The following is a 26,248-nucleotide window of genomic DNA, read 5'->3' as shown; positions in this document are numbered from 1 at the left end:
AACTCTCTGAATCTGAAAGCACGTGTCAATGACTCGAAACCTAGTTTGCTAAAGAGTGTTGTGAAAATGTAGATCAAGTTGCACTGGAGTTTAAAAAATAAATAAATAAGAGAAAGAGGCTAAAAATGTTGGACTTGGCTAAACACACACCAGCCAGTAAGCTTCAGGGTGCGTTTAGTGATCTCAGGGAATGGCAGATTTGTGGAGTTATGGCTTCTATCAAAGCCAGGTGTCAAACAAGCCAGTTTCTGTCACTTCCGGCTTTCACAAGACACACGCCTGCATACCGAAATACCTTACACACTTTTGTGTAAAGTGTCTGCCCCTCAAATGAATCATTGTGTTGCATATCAATGCCAGTTACAGATCTAAAAAGCACTGATAATTGGGAAAGTGTAGGTGCTTGATTAGCAGATGCTTCCATATTCCAGATTACACAGATCCAAACTGGGGCAAATCAGGTTCTTTCTGCAGATTGCTGAGTCAATCTTTCCTGGGGGTATAAAGCATGGTAGTCATTGAGGAAAGGTGAATATTTCACTGTTGTTCAGTAGAGCACCTACCCCAGGGAGGAATGTGAAGAAGTTGTATTTCTGATTGTTGATGACATTGCGAGGGTATCTCTGGTCTCTTTTCTCTGGATGACCCAGCCAGACTGTCCGAGGTTTGAAATCCCCCATCCCACAACATCGCGACCAGGGGCAGCAACTGCAAACACAGAGTATGCAGGAGTTACACACGCCTTCAATGTTCCATTAAAGTGAGCTATTGATGAGACTTAAAGATTCACACATACACAAAAAAGCAGGTAGGAATGAATGGATCAGCTGTAATAAATAAATAAGTAATCCCCAGTTTTACTGTTTACATAAACACCTTTCATATAAGAAAATGTGACATCTATTAAATGATTAATACTTTACAGGAATTATTTTGTTTGCTGCGTGCACTTTAAGCATACATTTTTGGCCTTACAAAAACTTTTCCGGCCTACATATTTCTGTTTCAACTAAAAACAAAAACACAAACATAAATAATACATTGCATAAATGCACTGGGTAGCACCACACTTTGACCACACTGTGTTAGTCCTGGAATGTTGCCTAGCAACCTGCTGAGAACTATGAAGTCCTTCCTACCAAATATAGAGACGCTCACCACAACAGCAAGAATAGGACACTAACAAAGACAAGACAACATGCTTCAACATGATCTAAAACTGATAACGTTCTCCATCACCAAGGCAACAAACAGAGAATGACGTCTTTATACCACTACAACAAATGTGGAAACATTCCTGTATATATATATATATATATATATATATATATATATATATATATATATATATATATATATATATATATTACAGACGTGCTCAAATTTGTTGGTACCCCTCCACAAAAAACGAAGAATGCACAATTTTCTCTGAAATAACTTGAAACTGACAAAAGTAATTGGCATCCACCATTGTTTATTCCATATTTAATAGAAATCAGACTTTGCTTTTGATTTTTTATTCAACATAATATTGTAAATAATAAAACAAATGAAAATGGCATGGACAAAAATGATGGGACCCCTAACCTAATATTTTGTTGCACAACCTTTACAGGCAATCACTGCAATCAAACGTTTTCTGTAGCTCTCAATGAGACTTCTGCACCTGTTAACAGGTAGTTTGGCCCACTCTTCCTGAGCAAACTGCTCCAGCTGTCTCAGGTTTGATGGGTGCCTTCTCCAGACTGCAAGTTTCAGCTCTTTCCATAGATGGTCGATAGGATTCAGATCAGGAATCATAGAAGGCCACTTCAAAATAGTCCTATGTTTTGTGCTTATCCATTCTTGGGTGCTTTTAGCTGTGTGTTTTGGCTCATTATCCTGTTGGAGGACCCATGACCTGCGACTGAGACAGAGCTTTCAGACACTGGACAGTACGTTTCGCTCCAAAATGCCTTGATAGTATTGAGATTTCATTGTGCCCTGCACAGATTCAAGGCACCCTGTGCCAGGCGCAGCAAAGCAGCCCCAAAACATAACTGAGCCTCCTCCATGTTTCACTGTAGGTATGGTGTTCTTTTCTTTGAAAGCTTCATTTTTTCGTCTGTGAACATAGAGCTGATGTGACTTGCCAAAAAGCTCCAATTTTGACTCATCTGTCCAAAGGACATTCTCCCAGAAGGATTGTGGCTTGTCAATATGCATTTTAGCAAATTCCAGTCTGGCTTTTTTATGTTTTTCTTTCAAAAGTGGAGTCCTCCTGGGTCTTCTTCCACGGAGCCCACTTTCACTCAAAAAGCAACGGATGGTGCGATCAGAAACTGACGTACCTTCACCTTGGAGTTCAGCTTGTATCTCTTTGGCAGTTATCCTTGGTTCTTTTTCTACCATTCGCACTATCCTTCTGTTCAATCTGGGGTCGATTTTCCTCTTGCGGCCGCGCCCAGGGAGGTTGGCTACAGTTCCATGTACCTTAAACTTCTTAATAATATTTGCAACTGTTGTCACAGGAACATCAAGCTGCTTGGAGATGGTCTTGTAGCCTTTACCTTTCCAATGCTTGTCTATTATTTTCTTTCTGATCTCCTCAGACAACTCTCTCCTTTGCTTTCTCTGGTCCATGTTCAGTGTGGTGCACACAATGATACCAAACAGCACAGTGACTACTTTTCTCCATTTAAATAGGCTGAATGACTGATTACAAGATTGGAGACATGTGTGATACTAATTAAAGAAACTAATTAGTTTGAAATATCACTATAATCCAATTATTTATTATCTTTTCTAAGGGGTACCAACAAATGTGTCCAGGCCATTTTAGAATATCTTTGTAGAATAAGCAATAATTCATCTATTTTCACAGCTTCTTTGCTTCATTCGATGACATACCAAAGGCATGCAAGTATACATGATAAAATAGCTTTTAATTTCATCACTTTTCAGGAGGAATGAATCATTATTTCAATGAGCTGTAAGGGTACCAACAAATTTGAGCACGTCTGTGTGTATATATATATATATATATATATATATATATATATATATATATATATATATATATATACACAAACACATACACTGCTGTGCAAAAGTCTTAGACATGTTGCATTTTTTCTTCTCTGATGCATTATGAGCATCAACAATTTACTTGATTTTCAAGGTGTGGTATCCAAAGCATAATCAACAAGTACAGAGAAACATCATCTGTAATTGACAAACCCAGGACTGGATGACCCAAAAAGCTTTCTAACAAGGATGAGCAATACTTGAAGATAATATCCTTAAGGAATAGAAAGAAGACAAGCGTTGAATTGACAACAGAACTGACAGAAGGCACAGGTGTCGTTGTCCATCCATCAACAGTCCAAAACACCTTTGACCATTGTTCCATAATCCAATTTCTGTGTTCTTGTGCATATTTGAGCCTTTTACTCTTGGTCCCCTTTCATTAACAGAGATATTCTTACTGCAACACATCCTTTAAGAGAGACCTTTGTACTGTTGATTTGATGGACAACGACACCTGTTTCCATGGAAAAAATAAACCTCACCTTTTTCTCAATCTATTCTGGTAGTACTTTCAGATTGTGTGAATTTCCATGTAGTTTTCTTTTAGCCAGAGAAATTATCCTTCCAAATGCAAATAACCAAATTAACATTAAAATACGGGAGGGGGTATTTCAACGTTTGTGTCCGAGTTCCAATTTGGCCTTGCGCGCTACTGATATCGTACAGCTTTCTTAAACTGGGTTTCCACTAAGTTTTTAGGTTGTGTTGGAAAAAACAAAAAACAAAAAACACATTCCATAAGAAAATGCTGTGTACTATCTTTGTATCATTTGCTAAACATTTTTGACTGCATATATATTTATTATAAACCTATTACTGTATACACATTGTGATTACAGTGCACTCCATTTAGAAGGATTACTGATCTAAGAATCAACCGCACATCGTGATCAAAACCACTGGGACAAAAATCATTCCTATACTAACCATGCTAAAACTCTCTGCTTGTAAGAATCAAGCAATCAGCTTATAAAAATCATTTTGGGGCAAACTGACTGCATGTAATGCGATACTGTATTAAGTGCAATGACGTGTACAGTCAATACAGTTTTTTAGCATGAGATGGCGATTCACCCATCCGTTTTAGACGTGCACTTCCTATAGTGTGTGGAATGTGCGTGGTATGTGCTGCTACGTCACATAAAAAATGAATGTGAAGAGAGTGACGACTTTCTGAGTTGTGTGAAAACCCAGCCACTGTAAATAAACTTCACTTAAATTGTTCTTTCATTTGAATCTTATATATATATATATAAAAATACACAACATGTCGTTGCTACCGTGGCCCACTGGGGACTCGGCCCACAGTTTGGGGACCCCTGACTGAAGGTGTTAAATAAGAATGAAACCAATCCATTGTGAAGGGCAGGTCTAGCTTGTTCAATATAAAATATAACATATGTGCCTCAAGGCGTTTCCTGTTTGCACTGCTCTGTGGCAGTAGGGCCTCTGTTTACACAGCCAGCTCACAGTGGTGTCAGGAACACTCAGGAGTATTTGGACAGTGACATGACATTACCTTGCTAACATTCCAGGACTGCAATGTGCTCGTGAGGATTTGAGTGAAGTACAAATGTTACTGAACATACGGACAGATGTACATACATACAGCCCCAACAGTATGTCCTTTATACCTGTGCTACAAAGGCTTTTAGTAAAGACTGATTCAGAAAATAATAACAACAACAATAATAATAATAATAATAATAATAATAATAATAATAGGCTCCAAATATCTTTTTCTTACCTGATTATGGTGTTTGCAGTCCTTCTCATTGGTTCTTATTCTAATCACTCATACTGTGGGTTTCATTTTTGTCTTTGTTAAGATGTTTTGACTTGAATTCAGGAGCTGCTGCTCTAGTTGTCTGCCATAGATAAACGTCACGTAGGCCAGACCAGCCAAAGTGTTTTTTCTAGAAGTAAGAGCCAGCGCCACCTAGTGAGCTTCCACTTCGGATTTCCTTTTTGTTTTTTTTGGCAATACAATGCTGTGCACTAGACAGCACTGTAGCTTTCTTATGTAAAGACACTGGCTGATTGAGTCTACATTACATACAGGAACATGTATGAATGAGAAGAGCCACTTGGACCAGAAGTGCTTGTCCGGTGAGCTAGCTGCCTGTCATAATGAATGAAACACCCAGTACATTTACAAAGCAAGTCACCACTTCTTTATTCAAGTATTCTGTAACGCATTAGAAATAAAATGCTTTAAGGAAAACCTTGTGGCTTCATTCGCTACATATTCCAGCAAATTATGGCAAAAAGATAGTGCTACAATAAGTACTAGGTCTTTCTAACATGAGGCATGATCAAAGAAACAGAGGAAAGTGTATAAATGCCACGTCTTGTTTTAGCATGCCTTGTTCAAACAAGGTTGAATATCTTTTCCTCTATTAGCTTTAGCGAGAATAGGGTGCGGTTTAATTATATTCCACAACCAGATGTTTTTTTGAAAATCATTGGCATTAAGGCATCAAAATGTTTATTTTCATCCAATTTACTGTGCTCAGTCCTTTCTCTGCATCAATCCACAGATGTATTTTCTATAGATATGGTCAAATTCCTTTTCTAAGTTCCCATATCATTTTATCTGTTGACGTTTTTCAGAAAGGTGCTATTTTGGGAGTGTGCGGTGGTGCTATCTAATCCTGTGAAATGTGACCAGTATAATAATACAAAGCATTTTGATTCGTGTACTACGCCGGTGCTTGCAGATGTCATTCCCAACCTCCAACTGCTAAGGCAGGCATGTGTCACAGAATGACAGAAGCAAGCAGGTTTCAAGGGGGGAGGAAGCCTGCGTAAACAGATGACAGTCAGAACACACGGCTTTCTGGTTCGAAAGTGCACAGAAGGCCAAACGAAGCAGGAATTCCTTAACCAAACACAAAGGAATTCTATTTTTTTTAGGAATCTGCAACACGCTTCCTAAGGATAACTTGTTCACAAACAAAACATAGACACAGCATAACATTTTGTAACCGACACGTTTGCTTTCTTAAGCTGAGGGAACACAGAGACACTTTTTCAGGAACAGTGGCTTGAAACCTGGTTCCAGGAGACCTAGTTTGAGGCAACTTTGCTCTATCAAACCCCACGTCTCCCCTGGTGGGCCATGCAGTGGCCTGAAACCTAGTCTCCTGAAGCCAAGTTCCAAGCCACAAAGTGGTTTCATGTTCCTTCGGTTCAAGGGATTCGTCAGAAATTAAGTGGTCCTGTACATTTTGGTGGTCAAATTCAAACAGCCTTTGGGAACAGAAACAAACTGGACTGCTTGGGTTCACTCTCTACTGTAAAGCTTTCTAAAAATTGCCCTGAACGTTAAGCTCTGAAAATGTTAACATGGTGGGACAGCGCTTTAATGCTTCACAAACTTGACCTTATATATCAATTTAATGTCCTGAGCCTTCAACTGTCTTTACGGTGTGTCCACTATATAGATTCTAAAAGAAACGTAATCAATTTAATGACAAACGTTTCGACTATTAGTCTTTTTCAGTGTCTTTCATTGACCTTCTTGTCAAATATTTTCAATAACTAATTGTGTTTCTTTTAATATTTCTAAATTCAGCACTAACAAGTGTTTATTCGTTAACATGTGTTTAATATCCACTGTCTCCAACACAACATCACCCAGAGACTTCTGAACCAACCAGTCTGAACACAGCAATAGATTCCGATTCAGAATCTGTTTCAGCCTTATCTAATTGTGTTTTTATCACTGAACAGCAATATATTCTAGCTATAATACTTAACTTGGGTATTCTGCTGTGCTATATATGGTTTTGTGACCACTATTTTGAATATTCCTTCTAATGTTTTGGCATTTAATGTTGCAGGGTTGTGACATTTTAAAATATATACCTTATTAACGTTTTATTTTAAGACACCACATAACTAATGCAATTTCACACCACCTCTGTCCATATAAAAAATTACCTTGCAAATGCTATTGGATCCAGAAATTGTGACCTTTATAATATAATCACTGGCTTTATAATACGATGTTTCTTCAGATTTCGTAACGACTAAAGCTGTCCTGCACTTCGCGTCTCGGTTCTCTCGCCAGGGTTTTGGGTGTGCCAGTGAATCGGGAGAGACCTGTCAATTTACACATTACCAGGCTTTCACTGCCATACTTGCGTTCTTAAGGAGCACGCAAATACACTTGACGCTAACTACAATGCAAAATATGTATTTTCTATAGTCTACTTTAAATGTACCACATTATTCCGCTTGAAAAAACAAAAGACGGTGGAGAATTTTAAATGAACTGATTTGCAAGGCAAATAAAATGCTTTCCCTTGAAAACAAAGGCCCGTTGACTAATCATTCCTCACTGATTTTGAAACAAGCAAAAAAAATAATAAACCCGACCAATGTATCCACAAGTGTACTAATCGAAGATTACGTTAGTTAAGGAAGGCACTGTTCTGATTTCTTGCACCTGTGTGTAATGTGGCACAGAACCCGGAACAACGACTCCAGTTACAGCAGGTGTGAGAAATCTTAACAGATCTAAAATCTGCCATGTTCTTTTACCGTGTGTGCTTTATAAAACAGATCAAATATATCACAAACATGACATTTAAACAGACAACAACAAAACGTACACATATGACAATGGTCAATCGATTAGTAACTGGCACAGCAGTGATTATCACGCTATTCCTCCTCTCCTACGATCACCAGATTTGTATTATATTCATATTTTTCTCAATATTATCAAACCTTATTTTGGTGTGCACGTTCTTACCTGTTTCTGTGTTTGTTTTGGTGTCTCTTTTTGTGTCTGACGGGCTGTAAAGCGATATTATCCGTCATGTCTTCAGCCGTTGTTTATGTGGAATTCCTGCTTCCCGCAGCTTGCTGGGCGGAGGCTCGTATGATCCCACTCGTCGTGCTCGTTTCATCGCTGGCTGTTCCAATCTCAGCCAGGAGAGCTGGCGAAAAACGGGACTGCAGGTCCTCGGGATTCTGTCAGATTTTATAAACTGATCATCTATCTTGTTTTATTAGGATCAATTTCTACACACACTCATACGGGTTATGTACAACAATGGAGCCTCCAAGCAATCGACGTCTTGTAAACACATCTGCAGGCATAATGCCCAATAGTAGCCTATTGTATTAGACGCTGCATAATGTTATATTATTTATCTAAAGCATTATTTAATTTGTTGTATTTATGTGACCTAGTCAACACATTTCTAAAAGTATATTATTGTGTAAATAATGTATGTGTGTGTCTCATATATATATATATATATATATATATATATATATATATATATATATATATATATATATATATATATATATATATATTTACAGCCGTGCCAATATTTAAAGTGTATCATACATATAGTTTTCTATATAATGATATGTACTGCAGTGCATACTAGTATGGTATACAAAACTGTAATATTGTGGAAATTGTATTTTTTTAATATGGCCTCCAAACTGAAATAAACTGCAGGTTTGCAAATGAAATTAGTCATTTATTATTTTATGAGAAAACAAAAACAAAGCAAAACAAAACAATCTTTAATAAGAATCAAGATCAATGATTTGAAGCATCATAAAAGTGTCTGCGATTTAGGTGTTCCTTGAGAAAGGGTGTTGCATGACTCAATTTAGCACACAGCGATTTCCTTAGATTAATTTATCCTTCTGTGTTATACAGAACACATTGAATTCTTATTTTATTCAACAGGTTATGCAAATCAGCATGTCATGCACGTTACATTTTCTTTCTTTTTTTAAAATCTTAAGAAGGTTAATTATTTAAATGACAGCAGTATTTAGATCCACTACTAGATCAAGGTGTTTAAAAAAAAAAAAATCAAATTCAACAGTGAAAAAAATGGATGCAGTTTTTCTTATATATATATATATATATATATATATATATATATATATATATATATATATATATATACAGATAGATAGGTAGATAGATAGATAGATAGATAGATAGATATCACAAACATTTCATTTTTATCCGAGCACCTCACCTTGGTTTTATTGGTCAATCTATAGCAGATCAATTTCTTATTGGCTACTTTGTTCTTGATGTCATTTGTCTCTTTCAGCGGTACAGGCAATTAAGTGGTCCACAGACGCATCAGCACATCATTAAAAAAAAAAATCAACATTGATGTTCTGTCTCACCTCAAATACCGATTCTCACCTCTCAGTTGACCAGATCACTGAAACGCTAACTCATTATGAGGGAGCCAGTATACCCATTGGGTTTTGAATCTTACAATTTGCACCAGAAATAAACCTAGTGAGAAACAACTATGACAGTTAAGGAATTCAAGTAGTTTTTCAACATCACCAGGTGTGTTTTCCTTTTGTAAACAAGGAGTCAAAAGCTTTGAGAAACAGGCGGCTTTGTTTTCTCATCACTGTGCTTTCTACATCCTTTGGCATCGATGAGGTGCAACATATTTCCATGAGCTCGCATGTCTTCCAAATCTTAATGGGTTTGGAAGTCAAGACATTTCTTTATACAAAATGAAATTAGACAGTTCTGGTGGGAATACATCCTGGCTTGGAATTCCTTTGACCTGCATTAGAATTTAAGCAGGACTCAAGGGCTAACCCTCTTGCTATTCTTCTAAATAGCACCATGGCATCATTACTGTTACTTCACAGGGCCTGTGGGGACTACAGACTGTTTATGCATATTTGAATCAGATTTTTCAGTACAAAACAAGTACGTCAGTAACAGCCAGTCCCCATTGCCACAGCTGTAAATTCAAAATTTGAGCTATCACTATGACAAACACGTTGATGACCATGACATATACCAAGAGTATAGTACAGAACGAGACATGGCAAGGATTAGTTTAATGAAAATCTGAGAAGTGGTATTGAAGACCTAGATCTCAAACACACGAGGTGTTAGTATCATGGTGAAGTATATTAAAATGATTTAGAGTATGTGGAATAACTTGTGTTCTCATGATACATGGAGAAAAGTGCCACACAGACACAGAGACACCTTCATCCATTTGTACTGAACACATTATTCCAGAGCAATCCAAAGCCTCCCTCTGAGTTCTTCAGTTTTAGTAGCCTGCCAGGTATTGTTTTGCTTGCGGTACAGACCGCATGGCTAATCTAGTCTACATGACATATATGTTAGGCAAATAGAACCGAAGAGCAGCTCCTGAACTCATACAGCTGGTTTCACAGACCTCCATTAGCACTCGTCGTACCTTACCTAAATTAACATTGAGTACAAACCAGACAATCATCAAACAACACAGACGTATACAGTAGTGTGCAAATGTATTAGAACACCTCAAGATTTGTCATTTATATCCTTTATATACCTTCCTGCATGAAAACTTCAATTTCCGCTCAGTAAATCAGTCATATAGAAAGGATAGGCACTCTTGTGAAAATGTTAGACCACTTTGTGCTTTAATTCGGCAGCTTAAACCACTTCTAAAAAGCCTCGTGCATGTTACCATTTGTGGCTATGTGTTCTTTTTCTCTGACAATTTTAAATTAATTGCATATGTGCCCTATTAAAGTCATCAATTAAATTAGACAATTACTAATTTGCCTATTTTGATTTTCAGCTACAGTGGTTTGACTTCATATGCACAACAAATCAAAACAGAAGCAATGAGGTATTTGAATAAATTTGCACATTACTGTATAAAAAAAGTACAAAATAAAAATTTGAAGCTACTTACTCTTTAAATAATTTTAAAGTTGAAAATCACTGCAAATATCCCCACGCAACTACACATGGCCAACTGCTGTGTTAAACTATAAGAAAAAAGGCTCAGAACACCATCCTAAGGAACAAAAATTTTGAAGTGGGGTCTCGTTTTGCACAATTGTGTTCAATTGAGGTTGATGTTTTGGGGGAAGACAACATGAAAGACATTTTAAGGCCATTTCAGCCATAGGTAGCATCCCCCCCCCCCCATCAAACAAAGCCGAGCTGCTTGAATTTTTGCGCCAGGAGTGGTATAAAGTCACCCAACATCAATGTGAAAGACTGGTGGAGAGCATGCCAAGACGCATGAAAGCTGTGCTTGAAAATCAGGGTTATTCCACCAAATATTGATTTCTGAACTCTCCCCAAGTTAAAACATTAGTATTGTGTTGTTTAAAAATGAATATGAACTTATTTTCTTTGCATTATTCAAGGTCTGACAACACTGCATCTTTTTTGTTATTTTGACCAGTTGTCATTTTCTGCAAATAAATGCTCTAAATGACAATATTTTTATTTGGAATTTGGGAGAAATGTTGTCAGTAGTTTATAGAATAAAACAAAAATGTTCATTTTACCCAAACACATACCTATAAATAGTAAAACCAGAGAAACTGATAATTTTGCAGTGGTCTCTTAATTTTTTCCAGAGCTGTATATATGGAAATACAAAGTTGTTAGATTTATCAAATACACACACAAAAAAAGTTTGGAAAAACCAGCTTGTTTTTATTTTCAAATATCAGAAAATAACACATGAAGCAGATGCTCAAGAAACACATTTTAGACATTTAATGAAGTGTACATTGTAAACATGCCAAAAACAGGCACAAACACTGTGGAAGTGTACCAGGAGATCCAGCTCACCATGTAAATGGATGTAGAAGAGTAATGCCTGCAAGACAGAGGATTGGACACAGGCTAAAAATAAAGGCACAACTTGGCGAAAGTGATTAGATGATGCAAGATGCAGGAACACTGAAAACAGACCTGTGGTATCACTGGAAACTCCAAAGAGAATGTGTTGGAGGGCAACACACATATAAAACAGATTGTTTTTAAGCAAAGGACGTGCAAAGTGTCTGACAATACATTCAATAAAAATCAGCAGGTTATACACAAAAAAAAAAATAAACAGGAGATGTGCATGTCAAGTTACCCGAGGAAATGCATCAGGACTACACTTTGTAACAACATAGAGCATCCACTTAAAGCTCAATTTACATAGATCACATTAGACAAACTAATCTCAGACAATAGAAAGAAGCAAACAAGAAGTAGTGAGGTAGGAAAGTTAAACAGGACAGTTTGCCTTCAAAACAAAATAGCACATTTTCTTGCACACAACTTACAAAACTAGTAATGCGCCACGATTGTATTCTCATGTAAAGTTATTGTACGGTCCCCCCTCTCCCCTTATGGAATGGCATCACTGCTTTAACAGCGTAACCCAATGAACAAAAACACTTATTTACAAGAGTCCACTGGGATATTTGGCTTCAGGTACTGAAAACGACTGTGCTGCTAGAGGCTGTGGGAACAGTAGAAAACTAAAGTACGCTCCTGCAAAAATCAGCCACCTCAGGTTTAAAATCTCTTGAGGAAGACCAAATAGAAAAGCTAAATTAAAGTGCAGTGTTCTGTCCTTCAAGGGCTGTACATTAGCACAGGAGTGTGTAGTAGATGGCCAATGCTACTAGACGCATGAAGGCAATACTTGACCAGGAGGGGCTACAGAGACGATGCGGTCTGCAGTCTATGGATACCAGTCTATAGTACGAACAGCGCTGATCTACTATCATTTAATCATTTAAGTAACATGGCCAGTACGTGGGTTAAAGCTGAGGAGGAGGAGGAGGAGGTCACTGTTAACGTTGGAGTCTGTACCCCAGTTGGAATGCTGCAATCCCAGAATGGTGGACAATCTTTTCCTTTGCAAAATAATAAAGGTTGGTGCCAGCTTACGGCCTCCTCCTAAAACTGCCGTGAACTGATCAGAATTTCCCCCCCCCCCCCCCCCCCCAAGAGTACGCAGTGTAGCCTGACTCCTAAACCTTTAAATGCTACAAGAGTTCCGTGCATCTACTGAAGCGAAATGGTTTAACATAAACCTAATTTTGCACCAGATTGCTGGATTCTTTCAACAAGGTAGACAAAACACAGCGAAAATCCATTTTCTACCATACAGGGCTTGCAGAATTCCAAGTTGGCGTGGGACACCAGAATCTTTAAGTCGACAGAAAGGCATCCAAAAGCCAACCTTGTTCTTTAGAACAGATGTTGGCTCATTTAACCTGGTTAGACCATTATGCAGCCCATGTGTTAAGAAAAATACATTCAATATCTGAGGGAGGGGGTGGGAGAAGAGAAAAAGGCTAAAAGGATGGCCGACATTCTGGGGGGAAAAAAAAAAAAAATACCCGCATATTTGATTTAAAATGTACAAACAGTAAACAATATTCAAAAGATCTAACAGTAGTTGTTTATTTCATGTTCTACTCAAAAAAAAAAAAAAAGCTAGCATTTAACAGAGATAAACAGTTCAAACCTTTGGGTGTGAAATCATTAAACTTTTAAGGCTGTACACTTCAAGTTACAAAAGAATGCATCTCATAGCTTCGCAAGACCTGCATTTTTTTCAACAAGAGAACATTGGAGGAAAAAATATTGTACTCAATTTTGAGCAAGTGTTTATTAGAAATATAGCTATCATAAAACCCTTTATACATATCAGTAGGAAAAATATGAGGTCTGTAGTTGAATCTGTAAAAAAAAAAAAAAAAAAAGCTAAACCTACGACTACAAATCTACATCTTTTCTTCATGTAAAGTCCAGGTCATCTCATTTAATTCACTGCAATTTTGCTTTCCTCCATGAAGTGAGGGAATTGGTGCTTTGGTACACCGTCGTTTCCAGGCTTGTCCATTTCAGCAACTGATCCAGGGAGGCCAGACTGAGACCCATCCATGTTCATCATGTCCCCATTGGAACCCATTAGCGGACTGCCAGCAAGACTTCCAGGCATAGGAATGCCACCGTTTTGGATCACGGAGATCTCGTTGGTCTTCATTGCCAAGCCATTGGTAAACACAGCAGAGTACTGACTCCAGACTGCAGGGTCAATGTTAATGGGTGGCGGCACCATATCCCTAGGTGCTGGCACCACCTCCGGCATCATCTTTGGTTCCCCTCCCATCAGTGCCAACGGGTTATCAAGAGAAAGTCTCCTGCCTCCTCTAGCTGAACTGTTCCACATGTGTGTTCCAACGTGCACCTAGAGAAGAAATAAATAAGATGTTTCACAATATGCAAGAATTTAGCTTTTAACACATCACAAGGACATTTGATACAGATTACTTAAAGCGCTTTAAAATGCAAAGACAAGTTGTGAACGGCACATCAGTGCTCTTCTAGTGTCTTGTTTAGGTCACGTCTTTAGTTTTTATTGAATAAACACAAGGACTGCAAAAAAGCACCTAATTTAACCCCCAGCAACATTCCGCTTCCAACATTGCGAATGACAGGAGTTGCGATGTTACCTTGAGGTTTCCTTTGGTTGTGAAAGCTCTTCCACAGATGGTACAAGCAAAGGGCTTCTCACCAGTGTGAGTGCGTTCATGAATCTGCAGGGCACTGGCAGAGGAGAAGTTCTTCCCACAGGTATTGCAGATGTGCTGCTTGGCAGAGCGGCGCGGTGCAGCAGACACGCCCGGTTGCGTCCCAGATGGCTGAGGAACAAACGGATTTGGGAAACCCATGGGCCGCTCAGACGGGATCTGCATTTCCAGTTTAACGAGACTTGGAGGAAATCGTGCAAGCGATGGAATGAGGGCAGCATCTAATTGGGGGGAAAAAAAAAAAAAAGTTATAATATACTTTATTATATATATATATATATATATATATATATATATATATATATATATATATATTTTTCCCCCCCCTCAACCAAAAAAAGTGATCCAACTTTTGATTTGCATTTGGGCATCATATTGCTATTTTGAACAATCCCTCTGTATACAGATAAACAGCATTCAGTGTTATTTATGTAAAACAACTTTAGATCAAAGTTAAGTGATAACAGACTCAATTTCAGTTGAGGCAAAGCATCATCAGGCTTTGTACTTTCTTTTGGAATACAAAATTGCTTTCTCCATAGATGAAGTTAAACTGCTAATCAGTAACTCAGAATTCAAATGTGATCAAGGTAAAACAAGTCAAAAACACAAAATACACTTACTGAAGTCTCCATTTGTGAGAATATGTCCGGGTTCTTCCTTAATTGCTTTTGGAACAAAGTTGCTAGATGTCAGGTCTAAAGCACCATTGTGCTCCGAATCAGCAGGTCCATTATTAGACTCCAATTTTACACTCGCTAAGCTGCTGTCTTCGAGAACTGTAGTTTCTGGAGATTTAGACTGGTTACTTCCTGTTTGACTGTTGGGTGGAGAAGAATGGAAAGACCCCATGTCTGAAACACCTGGGCTCCTGCCGTTCTGGTATTCCTGGTCTCCAGGTATAGATGACGTTCCATTAGTCATGCCGTCGTTGGTCAAGCAGTCGCTTTCTGATCTTATGCTCGACTGCCGTTGCAGGTTTAAAGCAGAGCTGATGTTCTTCATTTGATTCTCCAGAGCAGCTATGCTGGACAGCATTGGTAGGGGAGAAGCAGACTGCCCTTCATTCTGAGGAGGAGGCAGCAGTGGCTGGTTTGCATTGCTGGCAGGCTCTTGAGAGTCCTGTTCCACCTCTGCTTCCTCCATGATCTCCTCGTTGTAGCTGCCATTCATTTCTACATTCTTCTCATCCAGCAGACAGGAGTCCACTTCAGAGCTCTCGTATACACTTCCAGGCAGGGGAGTGTTGGGGATTTGCCCGCCCATGTGCATCCGAATGTGCTGCTGCAATACAACAGCGTTGGTGAACTTCTTCTGGCAGATGGGGCAGGAGTGTTGCATCTTTAAAGGGGTGTTGGCTCTATGCACGCCGTAATGGGCCTTCAAGTTGCCCCTTGTAGAGAAAGCCCGGTCACAGATTTTACACTTGTAGGGCCTCTCGCCCGTGTGGGTACGGTAATGCATTTTCAGAGAGCTCTGGCAGCTCAGCACACGATGACAGATAAAGCACTCATTTGGATCCCCATTCTTCTTTTCTAGGCTCTCAACCATTCTTTGCAGCTTGGCAGTCTCAGACCCCTGCTCTCCTGGCAGTTCATCCCCATTTAGGTGGGGCATGCTTGCAAAACCTTCTGGGGATTCCAAGTTCTGGTCTGAACCCATGTCTTGGTTGAACATGCTGGAGGATATTGAAGCACCGTCGCTTCCAGAAGATGACGGCCTTTGAGAAGATGGTTCATTCCCTGAAGGAGAATCCTGAGAAGCGGTGAGGCTCTGCAGCATCGGCTGAGGAAAGACAGAGGTAGGCAGCATTGCAGGTTTACTGTCCACGAAGTTGGACTCCTCTGGGGCCATAGACATTCCATAAGGAATGCCACTGCTCGTGGGAATGTTGTCCAGATGCTCGGGAACAGGATAAGGATTCATGCGAATGTGTGGAAACTTCTCCTTGTGCCTCTGGAAATGCACCTTGAGGTTTCCTTTGGTCGTGAATCTGTTTCCGCAAATATTGCATTTGTATGGCCGCTCTCCAGTGTGAGAGCGAAGGTGAATCTGTAGGGCGCTGTCGTTGCCGAAGACTTTGCCGCAGTACTTGCACTTGTGTTTAAACAAAGACTCCTCAGCACCAGCAGTTTTAGTTTCCACATTTATGTTGGGAGGTTTCCCTTTCTTCGAGGGATCCAGACCAGCTGAAATCGGCGAGAAAGAGTTCTGGAAAGCGGCAGAACCTAGAGGTAGCAAGGTTGGAAGTCGAGTGGCCAAGTTTGGGAGAACTTTAGTAATGTTCGATTTGGAGGACAGCATTCCGTTGCCTCCGGAAAAGGCAATGCTGGAATGAGGTACCTTTCCTTGTTTCGTGTTCTCTAAAGACAGGCTTTGGTTGCCAGTTTTTTGTCCGATCAAAGCAGCAGCCGCTGAAAGCTGCTGTGATAAGTGAGCCCCCAGAGCTTTCAACGGATCAGCTGCCGCAGCAATAGAGGGGTGCAGACCGTGTGGAGCCATCATTGCCACTTGTATACGAATCTGCTCAGTCAGTTGAATTTGCTGAAGCTGCTGCTGCTGTAGACTGACTAACTGCTCAAGAATCATGGGAATAGCATTTAAGCTGCCTACAGACTGAGAGTTTTTGTTGTCAGATGAATGTTGAGTTACAGCAAACTTTGTACTCTGCATAGTCTCCAAAGTAACATTAGTGTTTTGTAATTTAGAAGCTTGCATATAGCTTACATTTGGTCTTGCCGACATCTCAGTGGGTTCTCTCTTTTGGCGATAGTCAGCATCCATTTCAGCGTCGTTGTTTTCCAACCTTTCCACCAAACCAATGCTGCTTTTTGACCGGGCGTCACTGGAGGATGGACCTTCGACTTGTTGACCAAGGAAGCCGCCTGGAGATCCCTGCGAGAAGTGGTCAGGCATCGTTCCTCCCTCGCGGTCTTTAATGATCAGGACAGGTTGGTTTTTAGTGCAAGTTTCCTTGTGCTCAAGGAATTCTGACTGATCAAAGAACTCTGCGCAACATTTGTCACAAACACTGGTCTCCTCCATCCTGCTCCTCTTTGAGTCATTCCCGTCGTCTTCTATCCGGCTATCTTGCAGAACCACTGGAAAACAAAAGAAAAAGAATGAATGCGTGAGCCACAGTTTACAAGACATGAATCTCCTTACCCAATCTGAAACAAAAACTGAAGCCATAACTCTATAGCTTAATGTAGAAGATTCGGAGAATGAATAGGAGGTAAAATGCATGTTAAAATTAACACCCAGTGAACTTAAGGCAATTAGTGATGAAGCCAGTTTACAATAATTGATCAGTCCCCAACTTTATACCGTCACTTGATCAGCGAGTCAACTTAAAATGAAATTGCAACCGATCCAGTGAGCAAGGATGTTAAAAGCTTGTTCTAAAAGGACAATTGATCATTAAAATTGGGCTTTCATGCAATAGACAATTGTTTGCTGCAGAAACACGGTTAAGCGCAATTACAATTCAATAACCAACCCCCGCCCCCCCCCCCAAACAACTTTATATTTTAACAGGTGCCCCCCCCTCCTCGATTTCATGTAAATCGCTTATTTTTTCCCCTAAAATCATAAAACGTCCAGATTTTGCTAAATACATACGCGTATCACAAAATCAACATTTAAAAAAAAAAAAAAAAAAATCAGTCTATATTTATTATATACACTTAGCAAGTGAACATTTACCTGGCATGCTAAACCTGGGTTTCTAACAAATGAGTGAATTTAAATATTTTGTTTACACTTGGCAAATCAACATTTAGCTAACATTAACAAATGAATACATGAAAAATACCATGCAACTTAAATCTTTTTTTTTTTTTTTTTTGGTTTAAACTTGTCGATTCAACATACCCGACAGAAATCTGAAAAACATCATCGTTCAGCAATTAATTCTTGGGTTTTCACAAAATAAAGTATGCACACCGGGAGCGAAGCGAACGTCACAAATACAGCACGAGTACAAACTAATTATGTAGCTAGTCATGAAAAGAAAAGACTGTCTCCTTTTGTGGAAATGAAAAAACACACAAGAGAGCATGGGTACACCACACTAAAAACGAAAGAGTTTGGGGAACACCACTGGCTTGTTAAAGAGCTAATGCGATTATTATTGGTCATCATTATTAAAACAAAGAAGCGTCATTTTACAGAAATATGAAACCAGTGTGTGGTGCTCCCTGTCACGGACTAAAATGAAGGTGAAAGCGAGAGATAGACATACCATAGGTTTCCAATGATTCTGTTATTTCTTGACATGTGGCGGCCTTTGTCTTTATAACCACAGACACTGGCATCATAAAGAACATTGTATTTTTCGATTAATAATTACATTTTCATTGATGTCAATTTTTTTTTTATTTTTTTTTTTTTAGCAAAATACAGAATAAAACAAAATGTATTTCTGTATTTGCTCGCTTCATTCACGCTGCTTGCGTTGTGCATTACTCCATTTAAAATCAATAGTTTTATTTTGATTCACAAGCTTGCGTCCGGTTTGTATCGCTCTAACATGCAAGCCCACGCCCATTGACGCGATTGATTTGGCATTGTATGCTGCAAAGCTGCGCTTACACTCCGTCTTTAAAAAAATGTGTTTAACATTTATGTATTTAGCTAAATCTGGACTTTGTTGAATCTAGGAAAATATGCAATTTACATTAAATACTGGAAAATGCCTGTTAAAACATTAGTGTTTCTCCACCACACTTGTTGCCACTCTTCACTGCAGTTTCACCGACACACTCACCACTTCAAAACATAATTTCTCCGGTTCTACAAATACTAAAAGTGATCGTCAACGGCTCATTTGAAAAAGCAAAAACTTTATTTAAAAATGTTATATCCTTTACAGAACTGCACCTTTAGTCATAGTCACACACCCCCAGGGGGGCATGTCCCCCAGTCTGCACACCACTGATTTTGGAGAATGAAAGAAATGAGTTAATACATGTACAAACAGTCTCTCCAATTACTTGATTATAGGGAAACAGGAGCCCTTTAGTGAACTCTTCCCCCAAACAACGTTGTACTGCTCTCCCCCTCCCCCCGTGTAAAAATCATACAAAATTAGGACAATTTATGCCACATGCTTAATTGTTAATCTTAAATAAATAAACCACACCATCTGCAGAGCCGTTGATAGAATGTGGTGAAAACAGAATACAAGTACCACCCCCACCACGACCCATTGCTGACCTACTTAACATGTGGAAAAAATCTAGATTAAAAACAGTTCAATAAAAAGACCCGTTACATTCTGCACCACTACTATAAGACAAGAGTGGCAATTATAACACCTACTGGATGACCAGGAAGGCATCCACAAAATAACTAAATACTACACCCCACCACACCACACCCTGGGTTCTGCAACTGTTACATCCACAGTGAACATCGTGAATGATCACATCAGAACATGCTGCATGCTGTCATGGGTTATCACGGTCAGCTCCATAAAGATTAAAATAACCACAATGACTGGGCGTGTGTTACAATACCACTATACACAAGACCCTGGAAGAGCTGCACGCGATTCCCCACCCTCTTTTGAACAACATCAAGCGCTGCATTATTTTATAGACGGTTTACCTATACAGCAGACAATAGTAACCCGTTTCCATGTGTTACTTAAGAGGAGAGATAAGGAAGTGGATTGAGAGAGAAGCTTCCTTTGTGAGGCAGCAAGCTAGATCACAGCATGAGCACACATTGCTGAAAGAAGCTCCAACAGCTATCCAGATTACAGAATTATAGGGACACACTGTGGTTCTGCTACAGTGTGAATTAAAATACTTAACACTGTAAATGTAGATGGTTAAGAAGTCAATCATTTCTATGCTTTGAACTAGACGTTTCCACTGTACATATTCTGGATAATCGTAAGTGCTGATTAATACTACAGATACCAAGTAAACTATAGACTAGGTTTGAGGAACACAGCAATTTCAAAACACCACATAGCTGTTAGTGTGGGGTCCCCGAGTGGCTCATCCAGTTAAAGCGTTGCCGCTGGGAATGCAGGATGAGTCACACAGCTTGAATGGCATCAGTTGGCATCCAGGTTGTGCAAAAAGGCCACACTTTGCTGGGGACGCCGAGGGGGTGCCACATTGGCTCCGACGCTCCCGTGGTGGGGGAGGGGAAGCCAGCAGGGATTGCTTCTCCTCATCGTGCAACAGCAAACCCTACCGGCCAGACACCGAGCACATTCAGAGTGGATAAAAAGCAGAGCTGATCTCTGTTCTCCAGGATTGGTAGCCCCGCCCACCTCTGCTCTGGATTGCTCAGCACAAAAGCGATTCTGGCTTCCGAGATCGGAAGACGGCTGGCAGATGTGCCGCTTTGTCCACATTGACAAGAAATAAATTTTTAATACTACAGTCGTTTAAGTATTCTCCTTTAAGTATTCTTAGACCCTTGTCTTCTCAAATACACCAAAAAATGATTGGAACTAAACTATCCTGTAGAAGAATCACTTTAACCACAGAGCAAGAGCTCTATCAACAGCCAGTGCAAATACTCAGAGTACAAAATTGCTGTGGGTGACATACCACAGCAGGACAGTGTGTATGATAAGTTAAGGCACTTCAGTTTAATTAAATCAACATTTTTATGACTTCTCTTACTTACTACCCCTAAAGATGAAAAGTTTTGCCAAAATACCATGACAAATCTCTTAAGTAGATGGCCACAGATACCTTCTGTGGCCCAATGCCATCCAACCCTGCCTTTGATAAGCATCTGTTCTTTAGGGAAAGCCAGCTGTGACTGAGGGGATTAACAGAGGAGGGCACTCATGTGCAACATTCACTCGCAGTGTAAACCAGCAGTATTGCTCTGGGGACTGGGGAAATGATTCAACATACAGTTGCCCCCATTCAGAAATTTACATTAAAGCTTTTATTGAGCCTGATGTTCTGCAACTGCTTTGGATTGTAGCAAGCAAGTATCCTTTAATAAATACAGGAGAAAGCTATGGGGAGGGTGTACAATTGCAAGGTTGAATACACACACACACACTACAGGTTTCAGAACTCGTCTTGTCTTGGTAGGTTATTGAAATGATTGGGCAGGCATCATGAACTAAGGCAATCAGAGCCCTGCTAGATCTGTTCTGAACTGATCACAGCATGAAAAACGTCCACAGGTTTGCTATTTGAAATGGTTTGTGGAGCTGGGGGGTGGGGGTTATTTAACCCCAGGACTGGATGCAAGGCTATTAAGAGTTACTAACCCTGAAATGACAAGTGCACAATTAATATGATTGCGTTTACACACTAACTGGATGCGCTTGCTAAATATGTATATAGTGGGGAAAAAAAGAAAAAAAAAAAGTTATTTGCTTAGGTCAGTTTAGTCCCACACGTTACATGACATTTGCAAATCAGACGCTTAATAGCAGCAGAACATTTCTGGTTAACACAAAAAAAAGGTAGCTGGGATATGCAAAATATATAGAGAATTACTTTCAAGTCTGCCACACATTATTTTAATTGTCTGTCACCAACACAGTCAGCCTTGCCTTTAAACAGAAAAGTTGATCAAAAACAGTGGTTCAAGTCTGCACAGTGTAGTTCTTAAATGGTCCCCAAACAAAAGGAGTCCCTGGTTGAAAAATAACCAAACCAGCGAGACACACAACAGTACGTCTGTGTTCCAGTCCGGGCGAACACTGCAAGCCCTGCTGCCAAGGTCAATTGCCAAGGCTCCCTAATTGCAGGCTTGACATCAAGCCGCCACCCACAGCAGGCAGCGGGAGGCAAAGGTTAGCTCAGTGGCTTTGTCAAAGTGTCACACAGTAACATTGTTTCAAGAGGAGGGAGCGCTACAGATACAAAGGGGGAAGAGGGATCAACGTTCAGAGGCAGGGGTAGAACTTGATACTTGGTTCAGGGGTCTTCAAAATTCAACATGCATCACTGTGCTTAAACGAGTGTTTATTAATGAAGCAATGTGAAGAAAAGTCAGAAGTTACACAGCCTTGACCTGCAGCCTGAAGGCCACATACACTATTTCCTCCTAACACTGCCAGCTTATCACATTGTTCTACAATTGTAACCAAGGACTCGGGAATTCACAAGTCAGTTTTGATTAACACTATTAACCGATTATGCAAAATTAAGACACTTCAGCTGCTGAAGATGTCATTAAACAGTTTTATGAAACTACTGTAGTAGGTTTAAAGTATATTATATTTAATACAATCCTGGTTCGATGATACTGCCTTATTGAGAGGAGCTTCCTTGAATGAATGTACTGTATTGAAATGTAATTTGTCTTCAAGATAAAGTGGCGAGTCAAGAGCCCCCATTGTTAAATGCAAAACCATTCATATGCAGGAGGCTGGCTAATGACCACCTGTTTGCATTCTTCACAGAAACTGCAGGGCTTGTTAAATTGCTCAACAGACAATCCCCCTAAAAAAATAAAGAGGAGATTGCAAATGACTTTGTTCTCATGGGCGGGTCACACATGGTGTGATAGATTCAAAATGGCAATATGCACAATCTGATAAACTGTCAATATTTAAATGTGACCCTTTACAAAAGCATCCATAGGCCAATTAATAAAATTTTAACATGTCTGGAAGACCCTTTCAATTTAAACAGTAGATGCCATCAACATGAAATAAGTGTAATTTCACACATTGTAACACAAATAAATCTCCATTAGACTACATATTCATCCAAGATGGAAATATAAAAATGTGTTAAAATAAATGGAAAATACTGTAGTTGTCTAAAATACCATACAACAGATTTATACAGAGGTTGCTTCAGATATATTAAGGTGTTTGTACCTTAACCAGATCTACACATGTTCCTAGTTAGAAGGCATTTGTCTCTTCCACCACTTTGTATATTTCCCCTCTTCAAGCAGTTACTCATTAAGCTCAAGCTCTGCTCCCGGTTACTAAATGTTTAAAAGCTCAATGTATAACTAGAATTGAGAGGTACCACGAATACCGCCCTTCCACCCCTAAAACGCTCTGCACACGCCTCTACAGTCAACTCTGGACCACTTCTGCAGATCAAGAATGATCTCTTGCAATTGCACGCAAGGAAGTTAAAGTGTAATGATGTATTTCACCCCCTTGAGGGCGCCCAAGCTTAAAAAAACCTGACACCCTCTAGGAAAACTTAGTTTTTATCTTTAGGAACATTTTACTGAATAACCACAAGAAAGATTCGCGGAACGGCCTGATGTGGAACATGTTTGCCAGTTTGCGCTGTTTGAATACTCAGCATCACTGAAATCAAGCACAAAGTCAAAACCTGGGGATTAATCAATTAAAATGAATGCATTACTAATACAATTGGATTATATATACACTGCATTATAGCAGAGCTGTAGCTGCTATTCAAAACGACACAGTGTAATTTAAAAAGGCTTGCTTCTGTATGGGGACAAAATAAGCAACAAGTGAAATATATTTGATGTGAGGAGCTTGTGTTCATATTCACACACGTAAACGTTGCCACTACCCCGACCGTTCCACAAACCAACTCCACCCCCCATCGTTCTATATGCACAAAAGGAAACACGAAAGCAATAAAACGAGGGATTTATTGCCTTTTGGTCAGTTTGCTTTTTTAATGAGTCGTATTTCGTGGCAACCAACATGTTAAAGCACCTTTGTTTAAAAAAAAAAAAAAAAGTCAACGTAAGTTATACCTTAATTTCGGCATTTCTAAATCTAATATTAAAAGCCCCGTATCCAAATAAAAAAATACGTTTATATAATTTAAAGCTGTACCTGAAAAAGGTCAAATCTTGAAGTAAAATACAAATCAGGGTAAAATTTTACTGCTGCACAGCTAAAATACTTAGGGTGCATGATGATTGTACGCGCATGACCCCCACAATACTCAGTAAAATTTGGCCATATGTGTGTGTAATTATATAGTACCCAGGCAAAGTATCAAATACACATTAAAACATTCGTCCTAAAATATGCTCATCTACTGTATTATGCGTAAATATCACAGCCAACCACCGTTGATATATTTCCAGCAACGTTATATACTGTACAATAAAATAAAATTGATTGCGTAATACAACCTTCAAACTTCATAAGCAACCTGATAAATATGTTTTTCATCCGAGAAATGCGCTCATGCAACACTGGAATATTCTTCTAGTAACACCCCCCCCCACCAAAAAAAAATAAATAAATAAATAAAATACAGTAAATTGCGTACCTACTGCAATTTAGCAAGAAACCCGGTTTAAACCAACCCATGTGTTAAACTAGCAACAGCATGGATGAAACTATCACGCTTATTCATTGGAAGAACTACCATTGTGTCCAGCGAAACCAAAATAGTTAACGCATTGAATAACAGACATTTAAACTGAATAGGTGGCTAAAATAGCGAAGAAAAAAAAAATAGACATAATTGTACTGTTCCGATTACTAAGTGGATGTTTACAACAGAAAAAAGATGGACAAACAAAAAAAAGGTTTCCGTGTGTTTATGTATATAGATACACACACTTTAGTTATTTTAGGAAGTCGGAAATCAAAGATGGCTGGAGGTCAGTACAGGTCCACTGCAGCCGCGACCTCGAGTATAATGATGAAACACTATTAAAATATAACTTTAAAAAAAGCCACAAAAACAGTGGCAGACTACTTTTTTTTTTTTTTTTTTTTTAATAGACACAACGTGCAAGGTAAAACACACATCAACAGTACCTAGTTAACCTTTAGTACACGTTAAGTGTATCGTATGATCATTGGCTCACCGTCTACTTTGTGAACAAGTTACACGATATAATATCATAATAAACTCACGCCAAGCGTGCGCCACAGAGCGCGTTTAGTCCCTATGGGACATCAGTTTCAACCCAAAATGTGCGTTTCATGAACTACCTTTAAAAGACAGCAAAAAACATAATTCAGGCATATTTGATAAATATATAAATATTGTTTCCATTTGTTTCCAAAACGGACATTCCACCCCGATAGTCAGCAATACCAGAGAGTCCGTTTTTCTCGAGCCATGGGTTAACAAATGTCAACCGCCACGATCAATGTAATATTATAACGTTTGCAATATATACATATTTAATAAAATAAACTTAGTTATTTAAACCAAAAACCAGTAAAAAGGCTTTTTTAAAAAATGCATGGTCAGTCAGTCCCAAGGGTCATGATCCCGACCAAAGTCCAGCAAATTTTTTTTTTTTTTTTTTTTTTGTAATTCCACTAGTTTGATTAAACTCCAAACTCTTGCAATTTGTATTCATTTGTTAGACTCACCGTTTTCCTCCAAGCTTCCCTCGTCGGAGGTGAGCTGCTGCGGCTTCGCTTGCTTGCGTCTCGACATGGTACAACATCAGGAGCAAAATACTAACAATATTTTTTCTTCTTTACAACAAATTCTTCGAGTTGGGAAATTAGCCCTTCAAGCAGAAATGCGCATGTCAGAGTAATTATGATTATCAATAATGCATTGCGATTTATCATGAGCCTCTGACAGCTGATTGGCTCGAGTCCAAGTGCTTACAGATTATTCAAATAAAATCCATTGATGAGAAGTGAGGTTCGTGCGACAAGGGGAGGGAGGGGGCAGCGAGTCCTAGGAGAGAGAGAGAGAGATGGAGAGAGAGAGAGAGCGACCTCTGGGTGTTCTACAGGCGGGGGGGATTCGCCTCCTCATTGGAAATTGGGAGTTGTAGTTTTGTTAAATCTATTATTTTTGTGGGCGGGCAAACTCTAAACAAATAGAATACCTACCTATTTGTTTAATCTCTACTAGAACAGGAATGTGACGTTTCACATTTC

At 39.2% G+C, this 26,248-nt stretch overlaps 2 protein-coding genes across 3 annotated transcripts in view; both read right to left on the bottom strand.

Moving 5' to 3' along the window:
- The window catches only part of LOC117422913 (probable phospholipid-transporting ATPase IIA), a 56,450-nt gene extending 48,385 nt beyond the window's left edge, over window positions 1-8,065 (bottom strand). Inside the window, exons 1-2 of the mRNA XM_058991163.1 lie at window positions 7,832-8,065; window positions 564-708 (exon numbers count right to left, since the gene is read on the bottom strand). Coding sequence (XP_058847146.1) covers window positions 564-708; window positions 7,832-7,899 — 213 coding nt within the window. The 5' untranslated portion in view covers window positions 7,900-8,065. The remainder of the gene's footprint in view (window positions 1-563; window positions 709-7,831) is intronic.
- Window positions 8,066-13,219: 5,154 nt separating this feature from the next.
- On the bottom strand, window positions 13,220-25,913 carry LOC117424527 (sal-like protein 4). Of its 2 annotated transcripts, none has more exons than XM_058991160.1 (4): window positions 25,724-25,913; window positions 15,060-17,537; window positions 14,359-14,657; window positions 13,220-14,093 (listed from the first exon to the last, which is right to left on the bottom strand). In XM_058991160.1, exons 1-4 carry the CDS (start codon window positions 25,788-25,790, stop codon window positions 13,665-13,667), a joined length of 3,273 nt encoding a protein of 1,090 aa, XP_058847143.1. In that variant the 5' UTR covers window positions 25,791-25,913; the 3' UTR covers window positions 13,220-13,664. The 2 variants fall into 2 exon arrangements, with proteins under 2 accessions (XP_058847143.1, XP_058847145.1); XM_058991162.1 differs by having other exon boundaries at window positions 13,937-14,093; window positions 14,421-14,657; window positions 25,724-25,909.
- Between the last annotated feature and the right edge of the window lie 335 nt (window positions 25,914-26,248).

Source organism: Acipenser ruthenus, chromosome 18, assembly GCF_902713425.1.
Source record: "Acipenser ruthenus chromosome 18, fAciRut3.2 maternal haplotype, whole genome shotgun sequence".
NCBI lineage: Eukaryota > Metazoa > Chordata > Actinopteri > Acipenseriformes > Acipenseridae > Acipenser > Acipenser ruthenus.
Note: the sequence above shows the minus strand (reverse complement) of the source record. Positions and strands in the feature narration are given on the sequence as shown.

Bases quoted from the DNA above. Each gene is read 5' to 3' on its own strand.
- LOC117424527 (XM_058991160.1), bottom strand. From the start codon at position 25,790: ATGTCGAGACGCAAGCAAGCGAAGCCGCAGCAGCTCACCTCCGACGAG. The intron at 14,658-15,059 runs GTAAGTGTATTT...CCCCCCAATTAG, and splicing joins TCTCACAAATGGAGACTTCA to ATGCTGCCCTCATTCCATCG. The intron at 14,094-14,358 runs GTAACATCGCAA...TTTCTTCTCTAG, and splicing joins CAACCAAAGGAAACCTCAAG to GTGCACGTTGGAACACACAT.